Genomic DNA, 20,961 nt, shown 5'->3' with positions numbered 1-20,961 from the left:
GGAGTTATGATGCTGAAAATTCAGCTTAGCATCACAGGAATAAATTTCACTTTAAAATATATTAACATAAAACAGTTATTTGATTTCTGTTTTAACTGTATTTTTGATCATAGAAATTCAGCCTTTGTGAGCAAGAGACTTTAGAAAATATTAAAGGGGTCATATGATTCTATTTTAAAGATCATTATTTTGTGTATTTGGTGTAACAGAATATGTTGACATGCTTTAATGTTCAGAAAACACTATAACAATTTAAACGTATCTTACTTTGTCTTATTGTTACCAAAGGATTCTTTTTTGGGTAACCTTGTTTTAAACCGTTTACCAACCATCAATTCAATAAAGCATGTGCCAAACATTAGACTCTCAGGGATTCAATGCATGCATTAATAAACATATAAACTTCAAACAAACATTGTTCAACCCTACAGCATAATGAACAGCAAATCCAAATGCCATCCATCAGAGTCCACAACAAAGAAGCAGTCCAAAAAAGCCATAATCCCAGCAAACAGGAAGAAGTAATAAGAGGGAAAAAAACTCGATCAGTCTCTCAACGTTATCTTCTCAGGGATTCCTGGATCCCACCTGCAATGCTCCAGGAAAAAGGGAAAAATCCACAAACGATCCGAGACAGAGAAAACATTCTTGTTCTTGTTCACTGAAAAATAGGCCTCAGCCCTCCTAAATTCAGGTAATCCTCTGGTCAATGGCCAGATATATGATAAATCCATGGAACTGGCACTAGTGAGAACAAGGCATTTCCCAGCACCTTTATTTGCCAGCCTCTCAAAGCATGCCCTAGTCCAGGGGTCTGCAACCTTCAACGTCAAAAGATTTTGGCCCTTTTCCCACCGGAAAAAAATTCACGTGGAGCCACAAAATATTTCATGCCCAAATAAGATAACACGCATATAGCTAAAGTTTTATATTCAGTTATGTTACAGGGCAGGGGAGTAATCATTTCAGAAGTGAGAGGGACAGAAATGTCAAATGTTGTAGTAATAATAATAGTAATCATAATATTTATGTATGTATAATTGACAAAAAAATATGATCTATTACTTTTAATTGGCTAAGAAATAGAATACACTGCTGGAAAATAACCAATTTGTCTTCTATAATATTTTTGATAAATATTTTACTATTTACAATTTTATGGTTATGATTGTACAATCAGTATATATAAACACTACAAACACTTTTTCCATTTTTATCACAGAATAAGGCAGAACATATATTTTATAGCTTCTGTACTGTAATTAATGCTGTCAGTTACCACTGTATCATTTATATTTATTACCTGGAGAAGACTTGAAAAACGCACATAAACCATATGGTCTTCACGTTTCATCCGTTTTATGCTTGTTATTCAGCTTAGCTACAGAGATGGAGGGATGCCTGTCAAAAGTTATTATTACTTCTCATATGAGTCCATCTTGGACTTTGCACGAGAGCGCCCTCCGACTTCGAGTATGAATGAAACATACAGCGCGTGAGAGCGTTCAGCGCTCCGTGATGTTCACATCGTTTTGGATACGAAGAAAACGTATCCAAAATGACATGACTATCTTTTCCCTTTTAATTTAAATCTAGATTTATTCACATTGGCACAAACCTCTACTTTAACACACTTGACCGAGAAAAAGTGCGGGGGAAGAGTTTAGGTTGTATTAAACAATACAGTAAACACCTGGGAGTGGCTTCAAATCTTTGAATGATACTCATAGTTTTGTTTAAAGCATTTAGCAGCAAGTAAATACGATATCAATTCCTTTTCCCCCACCTGTATATGGTGCAATCTATTTCAGATAAACCCACCTTTAAATGACATGTAAAAACAAAACAAATTTGGCACATTTACATATCACTCAAATAATCTCTTCCTGTCTAAGTGGGCGGTTGAAGTTCAGACTAAGCTGACCAATATCCACACACATGCATGCTTCAGTTCCTCATCCTTTCTCATCTCGGTCTCGTTGCTCCGTTCATCTGTCTTTCTTTTCTTCCTGGTGGGATATTGTATGTTTTCAGAGGCAGTCGACTTTTTCACAGTGCTCTGACTGACTGATCCTAAGACAGAGGTCGAAGGTCATGTTCAGAGGTCGTGACCTCCAGTGGAATGCCTGTGTGGAGGTTGTTATCAGGATCCATTTGTGTGATTTATTTTTTTTTTTTGAGACGTGCAGGTGTAAAAACAGTTGAGGTTTTATGTCCAGACTGAAACATTTTGTGGGTATGTTTATGTCATTATGTCATTTGCTTAATTTCTTTTGTGAAATGAGTGCGTAAATGACACTATAAGTGGCTACAATTAGTTCTTAGGGAATTCCCCATTGTTTATAAGCAAACATTTTTTTACTTACTAGTACTAATGTAAATAAACATGCTTATTTCCCCTATTTTTACATTTAGATCACTTTTGCGACTAGTAATTTAAATAAAAAGTTGAATGCAAATTTCAGTTTGTAATAAAATTGTGATACAGTAGTTTAAGTTTTTAAAATTTAGCAGCCATTTATGAGGTATTAAATTTAGCAGCTTTATTGTCCATTTATCACTTTTCTAAAAAAGCTTATTTCTGCCACTGACTAAAAAATTCACAAAGGAAATTGTGATTTTTTTTTTAAAAATTTTAAATCTCACAATTCTGACTATTGTGAGGAAAAAAGTCAGAATTGTGAGATATACTGTACTTTATACTGTCGGTATTGTGACAAGTAAAGTCAGAATTATATTGTATTAATATTATTATTAATATTGTGGCACGTAAAGTCAGAATTCTAAGGAAAAGGGTCAAAATTGTGAGATGTAAATTCAGAATTCTAAGAAAAAAGTTGGAAGTTGTAAACTCGCAGTCACGAGTTTATAACTTGCAATTGCAAAAGTCACAATTAGCATTTTAATTTTTATTTATCAAAAGCTTCCAAAGTTTTCAGCCATTGAAGTTGGCCGAAATGTTAATATCGGTGCAGCCTTAATATCCATACCAGCTCATCGTAAACAAAGCTTTTTCAGGGTTCGAACCTACAACCTTTCAGTTACCATCTGTAACCGCTATATACCACCCATCCAGAAATATTTATAAATGTCAAACATTTGCCCTTTAAACTCCTGACGATAACGAGGAAAAAGCAAAAATAGATCAAATAGCGAGTCTAAACAAACACGTTTCTGTCTTGTCATGTGTAATTGCCATCACTTCCTCTCGCCTTGTTGTCTGTCTCTTTCTCTCTCTGTTTCATGTTTTCTGCCCTCTGTGACCCTTTGCTTTTGTCTCCTTCATTCTTTTCCTCTAATTGGCACCTCGTTAGGGAATTCTTAATTGGAGGGATGAGCCAGGTGGCAGTGGAGCCGCGCTTGCCCTCGTTAGTGTGTGTGTGTTTGTCTTTGTTTAAGCAGAATAAATGTGGAGCAGCCTGCATGTGCTGATTATGTTCCATTCACCCATGTTGAACTCTAACACATTCCCCTCACGGCCCTCAGACACACTCACACACTCCCCCCACCTCGCTGTCTGTGTGCCGCTGACCATTTCCATTGATCCTAGGCAATAATAAAATGCAAAACAATAACCGATTAATGCAATTAAACACTCTTGTTATAAATTTGGATGATAAACTTTGATTGTTTTCATGCAGAAATGGGAATTCAATCAGTATGTACTCGCCCTCAGACAGTAGTGTGCAACATTGTTGTCACATTGTTTTTAAATGGCATCCAGTCATTTTGGAACTGCTTTTTTTAATCCAATTTTACGTAAAAATGTCTTCACATTTGCCAGTTTTTGCAATCAAAACATTAAACATTGAAGGTCAAGTGCATTGCATTGTGGGATACTGTATCTCTAGTGTTCCTGCAATGTGTTCTGGTTGTGTCGTTTACATTTTGTTAAATGTTGTAGGAGTGAGTATACAGTGCACGATACTGTATTCTGTAAAAATAGTATAGTAGTATTCCATTCCTAACATTTGTCGTTTTGACAAAAAAACAGTTCAAATAAATAATTCACTCATAATATGTTGCCTTATGTGCACATAGCTTATTCATTGTTGTGAATTCAGAAGCTCACTGTTAAATAGCGGTGCAGGAGACACTGGTGTGTGATGGTATGTGACCAAGCGGATGATCTCAAACAGGTGTGGTGTCGCTGAGTCTCTTCAGGTCATTACACTGACCTCTGACCTTTCGCTTGCAAATCCTGGTCATTGAGGTGTTCTCTCTCTCACACGTACACACACAAGGATGTGTTCCAAAACATATTCAGCTGTATAATATGATTTGATACGCACAGCACACAAAAGTCTAAATCATATTAATTATTAAATTGAATTAAATTAATTTTAATATATTAAAACCTTGTACTTAATACTTTTTTGATTTAAATATCTAAAAAAATATATAATATATTTTTATATTTTTAAATATCTAAAAAAATGCAAGTGTTAAGTATTTTAATCAACTTTTCTCTCAGTTTGTCTGTCAATGTTTTAAATTCAGTAATTAATTTAAAATTAAATATAAATGTTAAATTACAATTTAAATGAAATGAATTTCAATTTTAAATGTATGACAACCTTGTATTTTATATATATTACATTTTGGCCAATATATCTTTCATTACTGCCTTCAAATGCCGCCAGCACAGGCAGCCCACTGAGTTTGGAAACATAACCGTTGTCTGAGCCGCTGTCTAGGTTTAAACTGTTTATGCTTTTATTAGTTTCAGTGCTATTTAGGTGATCCCTGTTTCCAAAAGCATGCGTGTGTTGTTCAGACAGCTGAAGGTCTATTTTTGCTGCTGATTTTTTCACCTCCACATTTGGACAATCAACACCTCGCTTTGTGGCACACCACATAATGGCAGTGACAGAACACTCACCTCTCCTAATGGCATCAAAACACACATTCGCACGAACCGAAAGCTGACAAACGCTCCTTTAACAGACTAACGCATCCCTCCTGTCAGCTGTGAAAACAGGAGCAAACATTTGGAAGATGAGTTTGTAGCGTGGGCCGGGTAACAGATGGAACGGATTGGCTGGTGTTAGTCAGGGTGTTGCTGCCATTATGGCTTTAGTGGGGAATGCGTGTTTGTTGATTTAATGCATCGGATTTGTCATTTGATCATCACAAACAGTCATAAAATAAATGAAAACAGTCGTTCGGGACAAATCCCTAAGCTGCCTTCCTAGAGAGCATTGTAAAGTAACATGAAATGGCATTCACGCACTACTTTTGTATTTTGTATTGTGATGCATTTCTAAGTCAAATAGGATATTCAACAAAAAAATGTGGGGTGGGGCATGATTTAGTCTGAAGGGAATGATTGCATTGTGAAAGGTGGTTATAGGGGAATTACTGCAATATTTATAGGAGTTTTTAAAACGAACAATTACAAACACACGTTTTTCTTTGGAATGACGTGAAACATTTATAAATAGTTCCTGACATGACGACTGTTCCAAAAGGTAGGAACACAGCATTACATTTGGCTTTCTAATAAGATACGTCATTTAACGTGCCATTTTGGATATTTTTGGTAACTTGGCAAACCAAGAATGCATTGCAAGTTGACGGAAAAGTTGGCTAATACACTTAAGGAGGTCATGAACTGCCTCTATTTTTTATTTTGTACTGTTCTCTGAGGTCCACTTATGTTATCAAGATTTTTACATAACAAAAAAAAACATAATTCAGAGGTAATAGGGTATTCCTCATAGATGGATGCTGCTGTGATTTAGGTTAAAAACGCATAAATACTCATCAAATGATCTGTTTAACAGACAAAGCAATAGTGATCACGTAATAAAAACAGCTAGTCCCACTTGTGTTGCGACATGACTGTCAGATCCAATATACAGCATCCGGCATCGAATTGTGAATTTTTTGTAAACGAACCCACGCTAAAATAAACTAAAGTAAGCAAAAGACAGAGTTCTTACTGACTGTCTGGAACTTCATTAAAAAAAAGTTCATTAAGTTCATCCATTCTTTCCTAACGTTGGGATCTCATGTAGAGTATCCGTGAGATACTCTACATGAGAGACATGTGGACTGCTGTGTGTGTATTTGAGCACTGAGAACTGATCGCGCGCTGTATGAGAACTGAAAAAGTGGAGCGTGCGCGAGAGAGAGCACTTCTATCAGCGCGTTTCCGCCTATCGCACCTTCACTGACTTTAAGTTAATCGACAATGAATTGTGACTCCCGGGAAAAACGGGACGTCTGGTCACCCACTCCCTAACCCTTCGTTTGCTGAGGCCATTGTTTCAGATCACTAGTTCGCGTTTTGGTAGCTTATCCGTCCACCGCGGCTGCCATGCAAACGCACCTTATCCAATGACAGAGATGCACATTTTGAAAGACAAGACAGTTAACTTAGCCTATAGGATGTATTTTGAATGTCCGGTAGTCCTCAAATAACAAGTTAGTCCCGTCTCGTCTTGTTAATGAAGACGCGCATAAATTTCGTCATAGTTTTTATCATCAGATATTAGTTTTAGCTCGTCAACGTCTCGTCTTAGTCACAGAAAAAAGGTTAGTTGACGAATATTTTTTGTCTTCGTCAACGAAATTAACACTGCTTCACTTCACTTAATACTCAGAAATACTTCTGCTATTTTTGTCTTGTTTTCCAGCACTGTAAAAATGCTGCTGCAGTTAGTTGTAAAAACTTAAAATTTGTTGAGATAACTTAAATATCCAACTTAATATCACACTTAAGTTTTAAGAATGAATGTACTGTATCTTGATTTAGGAATGTTTTGATATTTGAACTGGAAAACGGTATAATTCTAAGACAAGTCCGAGTATGAAAATCATTTTCTTGCAGTGTTTTCACAATCTGAATGTTTTAGGATGGAGTTTGGTTGTCGCTTCAGTAAATATAAGAACTCTGTGCACAGAACAGGATCAAGTGTTTAGAGAAGGAGTGACAACCGTATTTATCAGCAGTGAGTATATGGGCTGTGTAGTTGGGAACAAAGCTTGCGTGTTTTTGTCTTTACTTTACAAGGTTTTGTTTTCCTCCAGCTTCATTCAGACTGAGTTTGATATGGGTTAAAGGTCAACCTTGTACAAATTGGAAGAAGAGTCAAAGGTCAAAGCTTAAAGATGACCTCCATTGCTGCTCGTTATGTTTGGGAGAGGTGTGTGTGTGTGTGTGTGTGTGTGTTTCACACATTTACTGGTTGATTGGTTATCCAGAAGCCTCAGTAAAAGGGAGCACGGTTCAATTGACCTCTCGTTCTCTTGTTTGTTTGCTTATTAGTTTTAGTTAGCTCTCCCTGTTCTTGAAGTGTTTGGGTTGTTCTAATTAAAATTGATAAAATCTATTAAAATTTCCGAAATTTAAGACATTTTTACAAAAAAAAAAAAAAAGATTTATTATTATATTGTGTTTATTAATAGAATATTTATTAACAACATAAATTATATAGTATATTTCCTAAGATAATTTTTTATTTTTAATCATTTATTTCTGTGATGATAAGTATGCAGCAGTGCACAATATGCAAGAAGCAGTATACTTGTATTGCATTCAGCTGGTGTGTTTGGTAAAAAGAAGGCAAAAGGGGGGTGAGGTGAAAATATGGGGGCATGGTCTCAAAGTGGGGGTGGGGTTTGGCCCAACTACACTGGGGCTACTGTGTGTAAGACTGTGAATAATCTCCTCCCCTCTCTCTGTCTCTGTCTCTCTCTCTCTCGCTGGGCAGTCGGTGTGAAGCTGTGATTGAGGCTGCTGTGTGGTGTGCAGTTTCTCACATTCTGTAGAGGACACACATAAACACTCAAGAGTGTGTGCTGAGCAGACAGCTGAGGGATTCACTCGCTCGCTGGAGTTGCGCACACAGAAGATGGATCTCTTGAGGACTTGCTTGCGCTGGGTCTGTGTGCTGGTCATTGGACTTCTGGGACTTATGGAGGAGAACTTGGGTGAGTGTCAACCTTCAGAACATTTACTGACTGCAGTTCTGTGTGTCTAATGCAGGATCTGTAATGCAGCTGGTCTCTCTACGGATCGCCGCACACATTCACTTTCTGCTGTATAGCTCAGGATACTTTAATTGAGTTCTCAGTTATGTCTCATCTAAGTGTCAAGATATTTCTTCTAAAATATCTTTGTCAATGGTTGACATACAGTCAGTATAGAGCTATAAAATCAACGTGGAAAGCAGATCATTTGCTTTTGGGTGAATTTGATGAGAAATACTTGAGTTCATATTGAGATCTCTGTTGACTGTTGATGGCAGACTGTTGTGTCTTGGTGTGATTGAGCACATTTTTAAGATCTCTTTTGGGACTTGAAAACAGATAAAATTACTGGTGTCATTTACTCAAGCGAAAGTCTCCATTTGCTCTCCATTTAGTCTCATTGGTATCTGGAGGCAAGCAAATATGCTAGACTGGGGAGAAGAACAAATGTAAAGGTTTACGAATCAGTCATTGCCATCTTTGATGGTTACGGCCTCATCTAGGAGAAATTAGTGTGATTAAAGAGATCTTATACGCCATTTGACTTCACTTTTGTTCAGTTTTGCTCAGTGTTTCAAACCTAACAAACTACTTTTCATGAAATGTTTTTGCTTGAAATGGGATTGAGAGGTATTTATTTAGTGATAGATGTAAGTGAAATTATATTATGAATAATACAATTTAATATACATATTAATAATATAATGTAATATAAATATTCAATAAAATAATATTTGTTTTATTTATATTATAATATAATGAAATTAAATCATAAAGTAGAATATAAATTATTTACAATAATATATTTTATTAAATTAGATTTTCATATTTTAATTTGATGATCAATTATAAATATTATTAGTTAAACATAAACATTTATAATTTAATGATATTTATCTGATGCAATGTCATTCATGCAGTGTCTGTATTTCTTTGTTAGTATGTACAGCGTATGTGCTTTATGGTGTTCTGTATGTTTGGTGGTAGTGATGGTGTGCCAAATGGTCAGCCAGGTGTTGCTATGTGTGTTTCTTGTTTGGTAGTGTGCTATCAGCCTCTCAGCTGCCTAACACTTGTTTTACACACAGTTGGAGGTCCAGCTTTGAAATCACTCGGTGTTTAATCTATACAACAGACTTTCTTTCTCACACACCTGTTTGACTTTGTGTTTTCTAGTCAGACGTTTTTCGTTATTTCAATAATCAGTGACTTTGCCTTCTGTAAATGGGTTTAATTGCATAGTGAAGTAATGTAATTTTGTATTTGCTTTAATAAATGTTAATTTACTGTTAGCACTTTGTAGTATAAACCAAATTTGGTGTATAAAGGCCACATGTACAGAAGCATCCACAATTATTTGGGCACTGTCTGAAAGTCATTGCATTCAGACATAACTAACATAACTTCACTTTGCTCAATGTCTTCTACTTTTTATTTAAGTCAGTTCTCCTATTTATTTTAGTGTATCTTCTGTTTAACGAGTTCAAACATAACAAACTTTTTAAAATAGTGTTTGCTTAAAGTGCGATTGTGATATTTATTAAATTATATATTTAATCATATTATTTAATAAATGATTCAGTAATAAAATTTAAATTATTTTAATAATACAATTTAATAAATATCATATAAATATTTATTAAATCAGAATAAAAATATTAAATATTGATAATACAATCAATAATATAATATAGTATTTAATAAAATGTTTACATAATTTTTATGTAATGATAGATATTAATAAAAGATAACACAAGTAAACACAACATGCAGTTTTTGAATGAAGTTTTTTATTATGAAGGGAAAACAAAATCCAAACCCATATGGCCCTGTGTGAAAAAGTGCTTGCCCCCTAAACCTAATAACTGGTTGCTAATATCCTTAGCAGTAACAACTGCAATCAAGCGTTTGCGATAACTTGCAATGAGTCTCTTACACTGCTGTGGAGGAAGTTTGGCCCACTCATCTTCGCAGAATTGTTGTAATTCAGCCACATTGGAGGGTTTTCGAGCATGAACCACCTTTTTAAGGTCATGCCACAGCATCTCAATAGGATTCAGGTCAGGACTTTGACTAGGCCACTCCAAAGTCTTCATTTTGTTTTTCTTCAGTCATTCAGAGGTGGATTTGCTGGTGTGTTTTGGATCATTGTCCTGCTGCTGCAGAACTCAAATTCGCTTCAGCTTGAGGTCACGAACAGATGGCTGGACATTGTCCTTCAGGATTTTTTTGGTAGACAGTTGAATTCATTGTTCCATTTATCACAGCAAGTCTTCCAGGTCCTGAAGCAGCAAAACAGCCCCAGACCATCACACTACCACCACCATATTTTACTGCTGGTATGATGTTCTTTTTCTGAAATGCTGTGTTACTTTTCATCATCAAGATGTTTTCTGGCAAAACTGAGACGAGCCTTTGTGTTCTTTTTGCTCAGCAGCGGTTTTCGTCTTGGAACTCTGCCATGCAGGCCATTTTTGCCCAGTCTCTTTCTTATGGTGGAGTCATGAACACTGACCTTAACTGAGGCAAGTGAGGCCTGCAGTTCTTTAGATGTTGTTGTGGGGTCTTTTGTGACCTCTTGGATGAGTCGTCGCTGCGCTCTTGGGGTAATTTTGGTCGGCCGGCCACTCCTGGGAAGGTTCACCACTGTTCCATGTTTTCTCCATTTGTGGATAATGGCTCTCACTGTGGTTCGCTGGAGTCTCAAAGCTTTAGAAATGGCTTTATAACCTTTTCCAGACTGATAGATCTCAATTACTTTCTTTCTCATTTGTTCCTGAATTTCTTTGGATCTCAACATGATGTGTAGCTTTTGATGATCTTTTGCAAACACTTTTTCACACAGGGCCATGTGGGTTTGGATTTTGTTTTCCCTTCATAAAAAAAACCCTTCATTCAAAAACTGCATGTTGTGTTTACTTGTTATCTTTGATTAATATTTAAATTTGTTTGATGATCATAAACATTAAAGTGTGACAAACATGCAAAAAAAAAAAAAAAAAAAAAAAAAATCAGGAAGGGGGCCAACACTTTTTCACACCACTGTATGTATGTATATACATACAGTGGTGTATATATACATATACATATATATATATATATATATATATATATATATATATATATATATATATATATATATATATATATATATATATATATATATATATATATATATACATACATACAGTGCCCTCCAAAAGTATTGGAACAGTAAAGTCAAAATTGCTCTGTTGGCTGTGGAGTCAAGACATTTACAAATATAATTAAAAGATGAATATGAGACAAAATTTCAGAATGTCACGTTTTATTATTGAGTGATTCAACACATAGATGTTTTACCAGCTAAGAAGTTCAGCACTTTTAGAGTTTCATCCCTCTATCTGATGGGAGCATAAGTATTGGAGCAGTTGCCTCGCAGGTCTTTCTAAGTGATCAGCTGTGTCCTGTTGCATTAATTCTTCAGATATTAAAAGCAGGGAATGTGTCGTATCAGTTATATCCATTACTTCTGTATTCTGAATCTTGCATTCGATGATGACACACACAAACCAGGATGAAGACGAGGGAGCTGACTTTGAGAGAAAAGCAAGCAATTTGGATGCTAAAAGAAAAGAGGAAGTCAGTTAGAGCTCTAGCAAAAACAAAGGGCATGGAGAAATCAAGAGTTTGGAAACCACCAGCGACACCAGCAACCGACAACGACCTGATCGGCTGAGAAAACAACAGTATTTGATGACAGACAAATCATAAAAGCTGTGAAAATGAATCCTAAAAGACCTGTCTGTAAAATCACCAACAACTTCCAGAAAGCTGGGGTGATGCTCTGACAATCTACTGTCCTCAGGAGACTTTGACGCAGAATTACAGATGCTACACAGCAAGATGCAAACCTCTGACCAGCTCCAAAAATAGAAAGACAAGATTAGAGTTTGCAAAAAAGCACAAAGGTGAGCCAGAAGAGTTTTGGAACTGTGTTTATGGACCGATGAGACAAAGATGAACCTTTATCTAAGTGATGGGAAAGCAAAAATGTGGAGAAAAAAGGGAACTGCAAATGATCCCAAGCATACAGCCTCATCTGTAAAGTATGGTGGAGGTGGTGTCGTGGCATGGGCATGTATGGCTGCAGAATGAATTTGGAAGGGTACAAAACCATCTTGCCTACCAATATTCAAGAAAATGCCACCAGATTCATTGGGAAGTGCTTCATATTGCATCAGGACAATGACCCAAAACACCCTGCCAGTTTAGTCAAGGAATTTATAAGGGCAAAGAAATGGAAAGTCTTAGATTGCCCAAGTCAATCTCCAGATTTAAATCTGATTGAACATGAATTTCACCAGCTGAAGAGGAGAGTAAAGGCAGAAACTCCCCAAAACAAGCAACAATTGGAATTGGCTGCATTAAAGGCTGGGAAAAGCATTTCAAAGGATGAGACCAAGAGTCTGGTGATGTCTATGGGTCACAGACTCACTGCTGTGATTGTGTGCAAGGGATCTGCAACTAAATAATAGCTTTTAATCTTTTATATCTGCCTTATGTTCAACTGTCCCAATACTTATGCTCTCATCAATGAGTGGGATGAACTCTAAAAGTGCTGTTCTTTTTATTTGGTAAAACATGTATGTGTTGAAACGGCTAATAATAAAATGTGACATTCTGAAGTTTTGTCTCATATTCATCTTTTAATCATATTTGCAAATGTCTTGACTCCACTGCCAACAGAGCAATTTTATTATTAAATTAAATAATTATGTATTTTAATTCTTTTTATTTTTTTTGCATTTTTTTATATTATTGCAAAGTCATTTACCCATTTATAAGTGTGATTTAAGTGTCCAAATTCTCCTCTGTATTTTAGTAAAATGATCATTTATTAAATCTATAAAATTTATTAAATCTAAGCTGCTAAAGAAATTGATGTTCTCATCCTTTTTGTGTTGGCTTATTTGTACACTCATAATTACTTCTTGCTGTCTCTTGCCTCCTGAGCGATAAAGAGAGAGTGAAGGTTCCATCATCAGCCATTTCCATCATTTCCCATTCCATAATAACCTTCAGACACGGTCCAGACCTGTCTCCCGACATCCAGGCGCACAATGAACTCATCCGCTGTCCAGCGAGCGGAGAGGAGCCTGCGGTGTCTCTGTCAGTTTATTTACAGTCCACAGCATCTCAGGCTCTCCATCGCTCTCACTGCCGCCACGCCAGCTCATGCATGTCGACTGTGAGTGTCTGTCTGAGTGTTAGCATATATGTTTGTGTGGGATTGGATGCGGGTCTGCTGCTTGTGGCGTATATATAAACCAGTAGGGCTGCACGATTATTTGAAATGAAACTGAAATGGCATAATGGCTGTGATTTAATTAAATGAATGGACGTGTTGCATGTTTCAAAGTGAAGCACGACACTGTGTTCATTTACACGGGAGCAGCTAGTGATCTGGTGTTTTCAGTGTTTCAAACTAGCTCGGTTTTTAGTAAATGCTACTCAACACGTTCTACAGTACGAGTTTGGGTCTTTAATGAGCATTTGGGATCACAACTTGTGCCAACTAGTAACGAGAAGTGCTTATAAACAAAAGAGAAGCTTTCTTGCAGTTTTCCACCAAAAATAAAAGATTGTTTAATGTTTGAAAATGAAGCAATTAAGTAATTAATTTTAGTATTGTCATTTTACAGTTGTGCTACAAAGAAACCGGATTACTATGATTATTATTAACAAATTTTACTACTACTACTACTACTAATAAATACTTATATTTTACTTATTTCATTACTATTATAGTTTATTTTACTAAGATAAATCGCAATAGTAATATATATATTTTTTAATTCATACTAATAATAAACTTCTTGTTTTATTACTATTATAATTTATTTTACAGAGAAATATTACACAAGCAATGTTTGTAATTTTTAATTTAATAAAATAATATGATAAAATTAATAATAATAATTTATTTTACAGAACATTTATTATGACCGCACGCTCTCTATTTCCCTCTCAAAATAAGCAAATGGCTTCAGATCACATTGCGTCTGCACTATAAGTGAGCTGCACACTGCACAGTTGACATTGCCATAGGAATTATCACTTGCACTATAGAGGCTGTGTTGCATCTTCACTAAAATTTATGAATGGCATTTCTTTGTAATTCTTGCCAGTGTTTAACCATTCAGCACTCGTGCACTCTCCTGGAGACTGTGCACTAATGCACAATCTAAGCACACACACACAACACCGGGTTCACACATACTCCGTTTGCAGTGTGTATGGCGCAGTGGATAAGACACATGCCTTTGGTGTGAGAGACCCGGGTTCGAATCCACTGTGAGACACCAATGTGTCCCTGAGCAAGACACTTAACCCCTAGTTGCTCCAGAGGCGTGCGACCTCTGACATATATAGCAATTGTAAGTCGCTTTGGATAAAAGCGTCAGCTAAATGAATAAATGTAAATGTAAATGTATGTGGTAGGGCCGGGTGATATATTGCATGCGATATGCATGCGCATCTCGTCAGTAAAGCCGGTTCCTTGATTGGCGCTAAATCTCCATCAGCTGTTTTCAAACGGAGCGGCATTTAATACACGGAGCCGTACCGTAGTTCACTGACAAGCTACGCAATATCGCATTCATTATCGAAGGCGATATATCAGCAATAATGAACGGGATATTGCGTAGCTTGTCAGTATTGCGGTGCATATTTTTTCCATGCAAGTTAACAGATTTTAAAGTGTTCACACTGTACACGGTTGCGATCCGGCAGTGCGCTCCAGGAGCAGTCTGCAGTAGTGCAGGCCTTAAAAATCCTGATCGGAGCACCCCTATGGTAAACCACTTCAGACCAGCAAAAACCAATTACGGAACCCCCCCCCCCCAGCCAAGAACCCAACCAGTTACACCAAGACATTTGCTGGTGTTACTCTGTCTAACAGTATAACCTGCATAAACCAGATTGGACCAACATTGGTTTATTTATGATGATTTCTGATCAGACAGCATGAGAAACACAGAAAGTTAATTTATTGAGAAAATAATAAAGACCAACATTTTTCAGTCTTGCAGTTGTGGGATGGTCTTCTCAGTCACACCTCACTGACAGCGCCGTCTGAAACACTCACTTCCTGTTTGGTTTGGACAGAGGGCACGTCTCATATCCCAGAGGAAAAACTGCCTTTCATCAGCGTTCTCATCACCTTCTCACCTCTTTTCCTGGGAGGTTTCGAGGTTTATTCTCTGATGGCTCTGATTAATAATGGCCGTTACAGGTTTGTCTTTTCACTGTCAGCGGCCACCTGTTGGATAAATGAAGTGATTTAGATTTCTTTTCATAGCGTAGTCACTCTTAAACGATAATGTTCTGCTTTAAGCTGCTCAGGGAGACTATATCACGGCCGTCCAGCTGCAGTCAGCTCGATGGCTGGAGTCCAGAAAATTGTGACGGACAGCTGGCAGATGTAGCTCCACGCTGGATTTTTGGAGTGTGGGAAAGACAGAGGTGTTGAAGAGAGGAATCAAAGAAAACAAAAGAGCGTTTGAGACCATACAAGAGCGAGAAGCTGAGATTTGTTTGCATGTCATTTTGTTAGTCACATATTTTGGTGCCAAGCAGGAATACAGTACCACAGAGTGATTCGTCCTGACATTGTTTTATCCAAAGTACCCAAGCGTAGACGTGAACACTTCATGTTACAATCACATACTGTGTGTTTATATCACTGTTTTCATGCTTTGTAATTGACTCTTCGCTTAGCTCCACGCCCCATAGTTACTGTAGCTAATGCAGACAAGCTTCATGGGATGTTCCGAACTGGAGATTTCTGCGAAAGACATGATTTTCAGTAAAATGTGATCATAAAGTGGTCAAAATTTATTGGATATTATTCTTACACGGGCTGGAATAAATTGTGACTTTGAAAAGCATTTTATCTGCTGTTTTTCTCTACCAAAATTGTTAAATTACACAGTAACATGATTTATAAATGAGATTGTGATTTACTGGACGCAAACGCTGCTCATCCTTTCTGAGTTCCTTGTATCACTATTATTATTGACTTTTATTGTTTTTGGATAATTTGTGTAAAATTATGTTTAAAACTGTCCAAACGCAGAGATTCTCAGTTGACTTGCATTGGAATTATGCTCTGATTATTTAAAAACAATCCAGACTCTTCAGTTTCATGCGTAAATTGCATTATGAACATATTGTGGCTTTTTCTGTAATTCTTTTAATAAGATATGATGTCATGAACCTTAAAAATTCAGCAACTACACTACTATTCAAAAGTTTGGTTTTGGTAAGATTTGTGATGTTTTAAAAATCTCTTTTGCTCACTGAGGTTGCATTTTATTTGATTAAAAAATACAGGAAAAACAGTAATATTATGAAATATTATTGCAATTTAAAATGACTGTTTTCTATTTGAATGCATTTTAAAATGTAACTTTTTCCTGTGATGCAAAGCTGAATTTTCAGCATCATTGCTCTAGTCTTCAGTGACATGATCCTTCAGAAAGCATTCTAATATGCTGATTTGCTGCTCAAGAAACATTATTATTAATAATGTTAAAAAAGTTGTGCTGCTCAAGATTCCTTAATGACTAGAAAGTAAAAAAAAACAGCATTTATTAAAAAAATTATACATTTCTTGTAACATTATACATATCTTTACTGAATGAATGAATGATGCATTTGTCATTACTGTCACTTTCTAACAATTTAATGCATACTTGCTGAATAAAAGTAATAATTTCTGTAAAGAAACCTTTCAAACAATAGTGTATATTTTGCAGAAACTGCAAAGTAAGGAACAATGAAGACAGTCATTGCTTTTGTGATGTTTTCCCATCTTTCTTTGGTTAAAGTGTGGTGTTCAGAGAGGTCTAAGTGTGTTTGCACTCACCTGATTTAACTCATGTCATGAGCACAGAACGAGGCTTGAATGAGCCTCTGGTCCCTGTGTGAATACTCACTTAATGGATTTTGAATGCTGCTCAGGTGTGTGTGTGAGAGTCAGTCTGGAGCCTGAACTTTCTTGATTTATTAATGGCTTTTTAATGATAGAGAACAGCGGTACTGCAAACAGTAACACTCAGAAACAGCACTCTGTGTGTAGTCAGCCTGGAGCCAGTGCTGTAGTGTATTATTAATGGAGTTAATGATGAGGAGCAACATTCATGTTCACATTCAGACCTCTTGGTGTTATTTGTCTTATTGTACATTTTTGTACTCTAAAATGTATAATCATTTGAATCTGTTCATTTTAAATATTTGCCCCAGCAAAGTCTTATACGGCAACCAAAAATGACTGTAATTGGTCCATCCTGACCAGCGGTGAGAAAAGTAACAGGTGACAAGATTTGTTTCGGTTTGTGACAGTCATTTTCAACTTTAATAGACACTATATTTAAAAAGTACACATTTGGTAAAACACAAAAGCAATAAATATATAAAATAAATAAAAATAAAACATAAAAATTACTTACAATTCTTATTTAGGGTCATCGTGCCTGTTAATAAACACACACACACACACACACATATATATACATAAACATAAAAGTTACATAAAATTATTATTTAGGGTCATCATAACTAGTTATTGGCCCATTCTTTAGCCTTATATATACATTTTTGTCAACCAAAAACCTTTACGGTAAAATTTTTACTAGAAGTACCCCCTAATATTTTAATTTAATGTTTCAATAATTTATAGGGGTCATATGATGTTGTTAAAAAGAACATTATTTTGTGTATTTGGTGTAATGCAATGTGTTTACGCGGTTCGAGGTTCAAAAAACACATTATTTCCACATACTGTACATTATTGTTGCTCTTCTATGCCTCGCCTTTCTGAAACGCATAAATTTTTACTAAGCTCATCGTTCTCTGATTGGCCAGCTATCCAGTGTGTTGTGATTGGCCGAATACCTCAAGTGTGTAACGGAAATGTTACGCCCCTTACCGTATTGTGTCCCGACGAGACTAAAACAATAAAACCCATTACAAATGAGGCATTTGTTGCATTCAGTGAGGACACAATTACTGATTATAATGACTCATACGGTCTTTTTATGCGAAATGTACTTATAGGCTGTGAGTCAGAAGCACCAGACTGTCCTTGCAATGCTAGAATTGTCCCACTTTATAGTGTTCACAGCCATTCATAGGGTTCACATTTTAGCCTACTCTCTCCCAGGATCAGGAAACAGTCCTCCATAAAATGCGCTGCACACACTCGAATATTTGCGTTGTACTGTTCTGGAACAGTGTTGTAAATACAACTTAACAACTGATTTTTAATTGTGTACTCATTTGGAAGGTCAAACAAAGTACTTTCGCTTTCACAACGAAACACACAGTGTCTTCTTTCATTGCGTATACGTTTGGGCGGTGTTATGCAAATCTTCCCACATCGTGACGTAGACATGTGGGGGCGTGTTTGAATGAGCCGTTTTAGGAAGGTGTGGCAGTCTTAACTTTTATAAAGAATATCTCTTTGGGTTTGAGACTTTAATCTTTGCAACTTTACAGATCTTATCTATGCACAAACAGCTTGTAACACTCCAAAGACAAAGGAAAACATCGCATCATTTGACCCCTTTAACAGCAGATTTGCATTTTCACAGTTCTCTGATGGTTAATGGTCACATGACTCCTTGCTTGCTTGCATCATCACAAAATTATAATATTAATTGCTAAAAGCAAATATGAGGAGCGAAGATACTAAGACATAAATATTAACATCGGGATTTTCTGTACAGCTGCTTTGAAATGTGCATTTCAAAAAGCACTATATCAGTAAATTAGACCTAATAAAATAATTGTTTGTTAAGTGTTTTTATTTTTTTGTTATATTTAGATTGTATGTATTTAGATGAACATTTGTATTATATTTATAGAATTATATTATATTTATATTTTAATATTTAATTTTATATTTTTATGATTAGCTTTTCATCAAATCACAAACCCCAGTTTGGGAAACTCTATTCTGTCTTTGTATTTCTATGGTTCACTCTAACCCAAGTGCATCATGGGAAAGAAGCAGCTGGACTTGCTATTTGGAGGTGTTGTGTGTCAGTCCATCTTAATGCCTTTATCTTCTGTTCTTTATAATCTGCCCTCTCTTTCATGTCTCTATCTTTAGTATTGAACCCGTCCGTGGACGCACCTGTTCCCACCTTTCACTTCTCTCCTGATCCGTAGGCTGAGCGTTCCAGTGCCCCACCTGGATAGACAGCTGAGGGTTTATTGGCCTTCTTTTATTTCAGTTTGTGCTGAAAGGATTTTATGCAGTAATCATGAACAGATTTCACAGCAGAGAGTGAGAAGTGTGGGAGTTCACTGAAATGGCTTCTTGTTGAAATATTTACTGTTAAAGTGGAAAATTTGGAAAGGACATACTGAAAAGCATAGCCAGTTATTTTTTCCAAATAGCTAAAAAATTTAGGTTTATATCACAGCTATGACTTGTCACTGGGGGTGTTAGTGGGAGGGATGTTCTCATTGTAGACAGCATTTGTTTGGACAAAACTAAAAAAAAAATTATACGCCCATGAGTGCAAGATGAGTTTTTAGTTTGATTTCCTGTAAGAGGAAGATATTTTAAACAGGTATGCTTTTCGGTACGTTTTTTTTTATTTTTATACATTAACATGAAAATTACCTGAAAGCTGACCAACATTGTCTGAAAATCCACAAAGCTTCAGTTTTGATTTATAGAGATCTTTAAGTTGGCAAAAAGAAAGAATGCATTTTTCTTTCTGTCTGCACTATTTTATAATTGTTTTTCTATGTGCAAATGAGCTATGTGCCAAGAAAATTGGATAACGTCAGCTTAAATGTTGTTCAACATTCACATACATCATCAAAAATATGTCCATTATTATAATATATTAATGGTTAAAAAGTTTTCACTCACTCTGTTGTGAGTCTTGCCTAAAGGTGTGGTCACATTAGCGAAATTTCACAGGCAAAAAGATCCATTGAACATTGTCAATAGTGTAGCAATGCAGGAAGCACAAATCACACAGAAATCATTTTCAAACCAAGCAGCTTTCTGTAGGTCATTGTGTTGAATCCGCATGACCAATTTGAACCAGTTGTTAAATCTGCAAGGGAAAAATCTTTAACCTTTTCGAAATTCCCAATCACATGGATTCCTATTAAAATGACTAAATGGTAAATGTGAACACACCTTAACAATATGGCGAATAGGGGGGGAAGTGGTGTGTGTGTGTGGCCAAGTATGGTGACCCATACTCGGAATTTGTGCTCTGCACAATCAAGTGTACACACAGTAGTGAACATGCACCCGGAGCAGTGGGCAGCCAATGCTGCGGTGCCCGGGGAGCAGTTGGGGGTTCGGTGCCTTGCTCAAGGGTCTCACTTCAGTCTGGTATTGAGGGTGGAGAGAGTGTTGGTTATTCACTCCCCCCACATACAATCCCTCCCGGACCTGAGACTCGAACCCACGATCTTCGGGTTACAAGTCCAACTCTCTATCCATTGCCAATAGTCATCTTTAGCCACATTTGCAAGGACAATTTTAGTTTGCTTCAAATTGTATTTAATCTTTTGCTGCACACATGCATGAATATGCGAAGTGTTGCCACATGCTCACCATCCTCCTTTTCTTTGTTCTAAAAAGCAGACATAGGGCCAGATTTACTAACAGCTTGCACCAGCGCAAACTGCTTTTTGGCATTAAAATAGTACGGTCAGGATTTACTAAAGATTCGCAGTGAAGAATTAGCGCTGAAAAGGCGTGGACACATTTATTCTTGTGCCTGATGTTATTGAATATGCATTTGTAGTAGAGGTCTGCACGGGCTTTAAACTGAAGCCCGAACCCGGCCCGTACCCGCGATCATTTAACCCGACCCGACCCGACCCGACAAATACATTTACATGTTAAGCCCGAACCCGACCCGAACCCGAGGTTATCTAACATCTGACTAATTAAAAATTAAC

At 36.5% G+C, this 20,961-nt stretch overlaps 1 protein-coding gene across 1 annotated transcript in view; it reads left to right on the top strand.

Moving 5' to 3' along the window:
* Positions 1–20,961, top strand: part of bmpr1ba (bone morphogenetic protein receptor, type IBa) — a 58,980-nt gene that overhangs the window by 16,746 nt on the left and 21,273 nt on the right. Inside the window, exon 4 of the mRNA XM_079418116.1 lies at positions 7,719–7,938. Within this exon, the coding sequence (XP_079274242.1) occupies positions 7,860–7,938 (79 nt within the window). The 5' untranslated portion in view covers positions 7,719–7,859. The remainder of the gene's footprint in view (positions 1–7,718; positions 7,939–20,961) is intronic.

The sequence above is a fragment of the Barbus barbus genome, assembly GCF_936440315.1.
Source record: "Barbus barbus genome assembly, chromosome: 6".
Classification (NCBI taxonomy): domain Eukaryota; kingdom Metazoa; phylum Chordata; class Actinopteri; order Cypriniformes; family Cyprinidae; genus Barbus; species Barbus barbus.
This window is presented reverse-complemented; position numbering and strand designations above follow the sequence as displayed.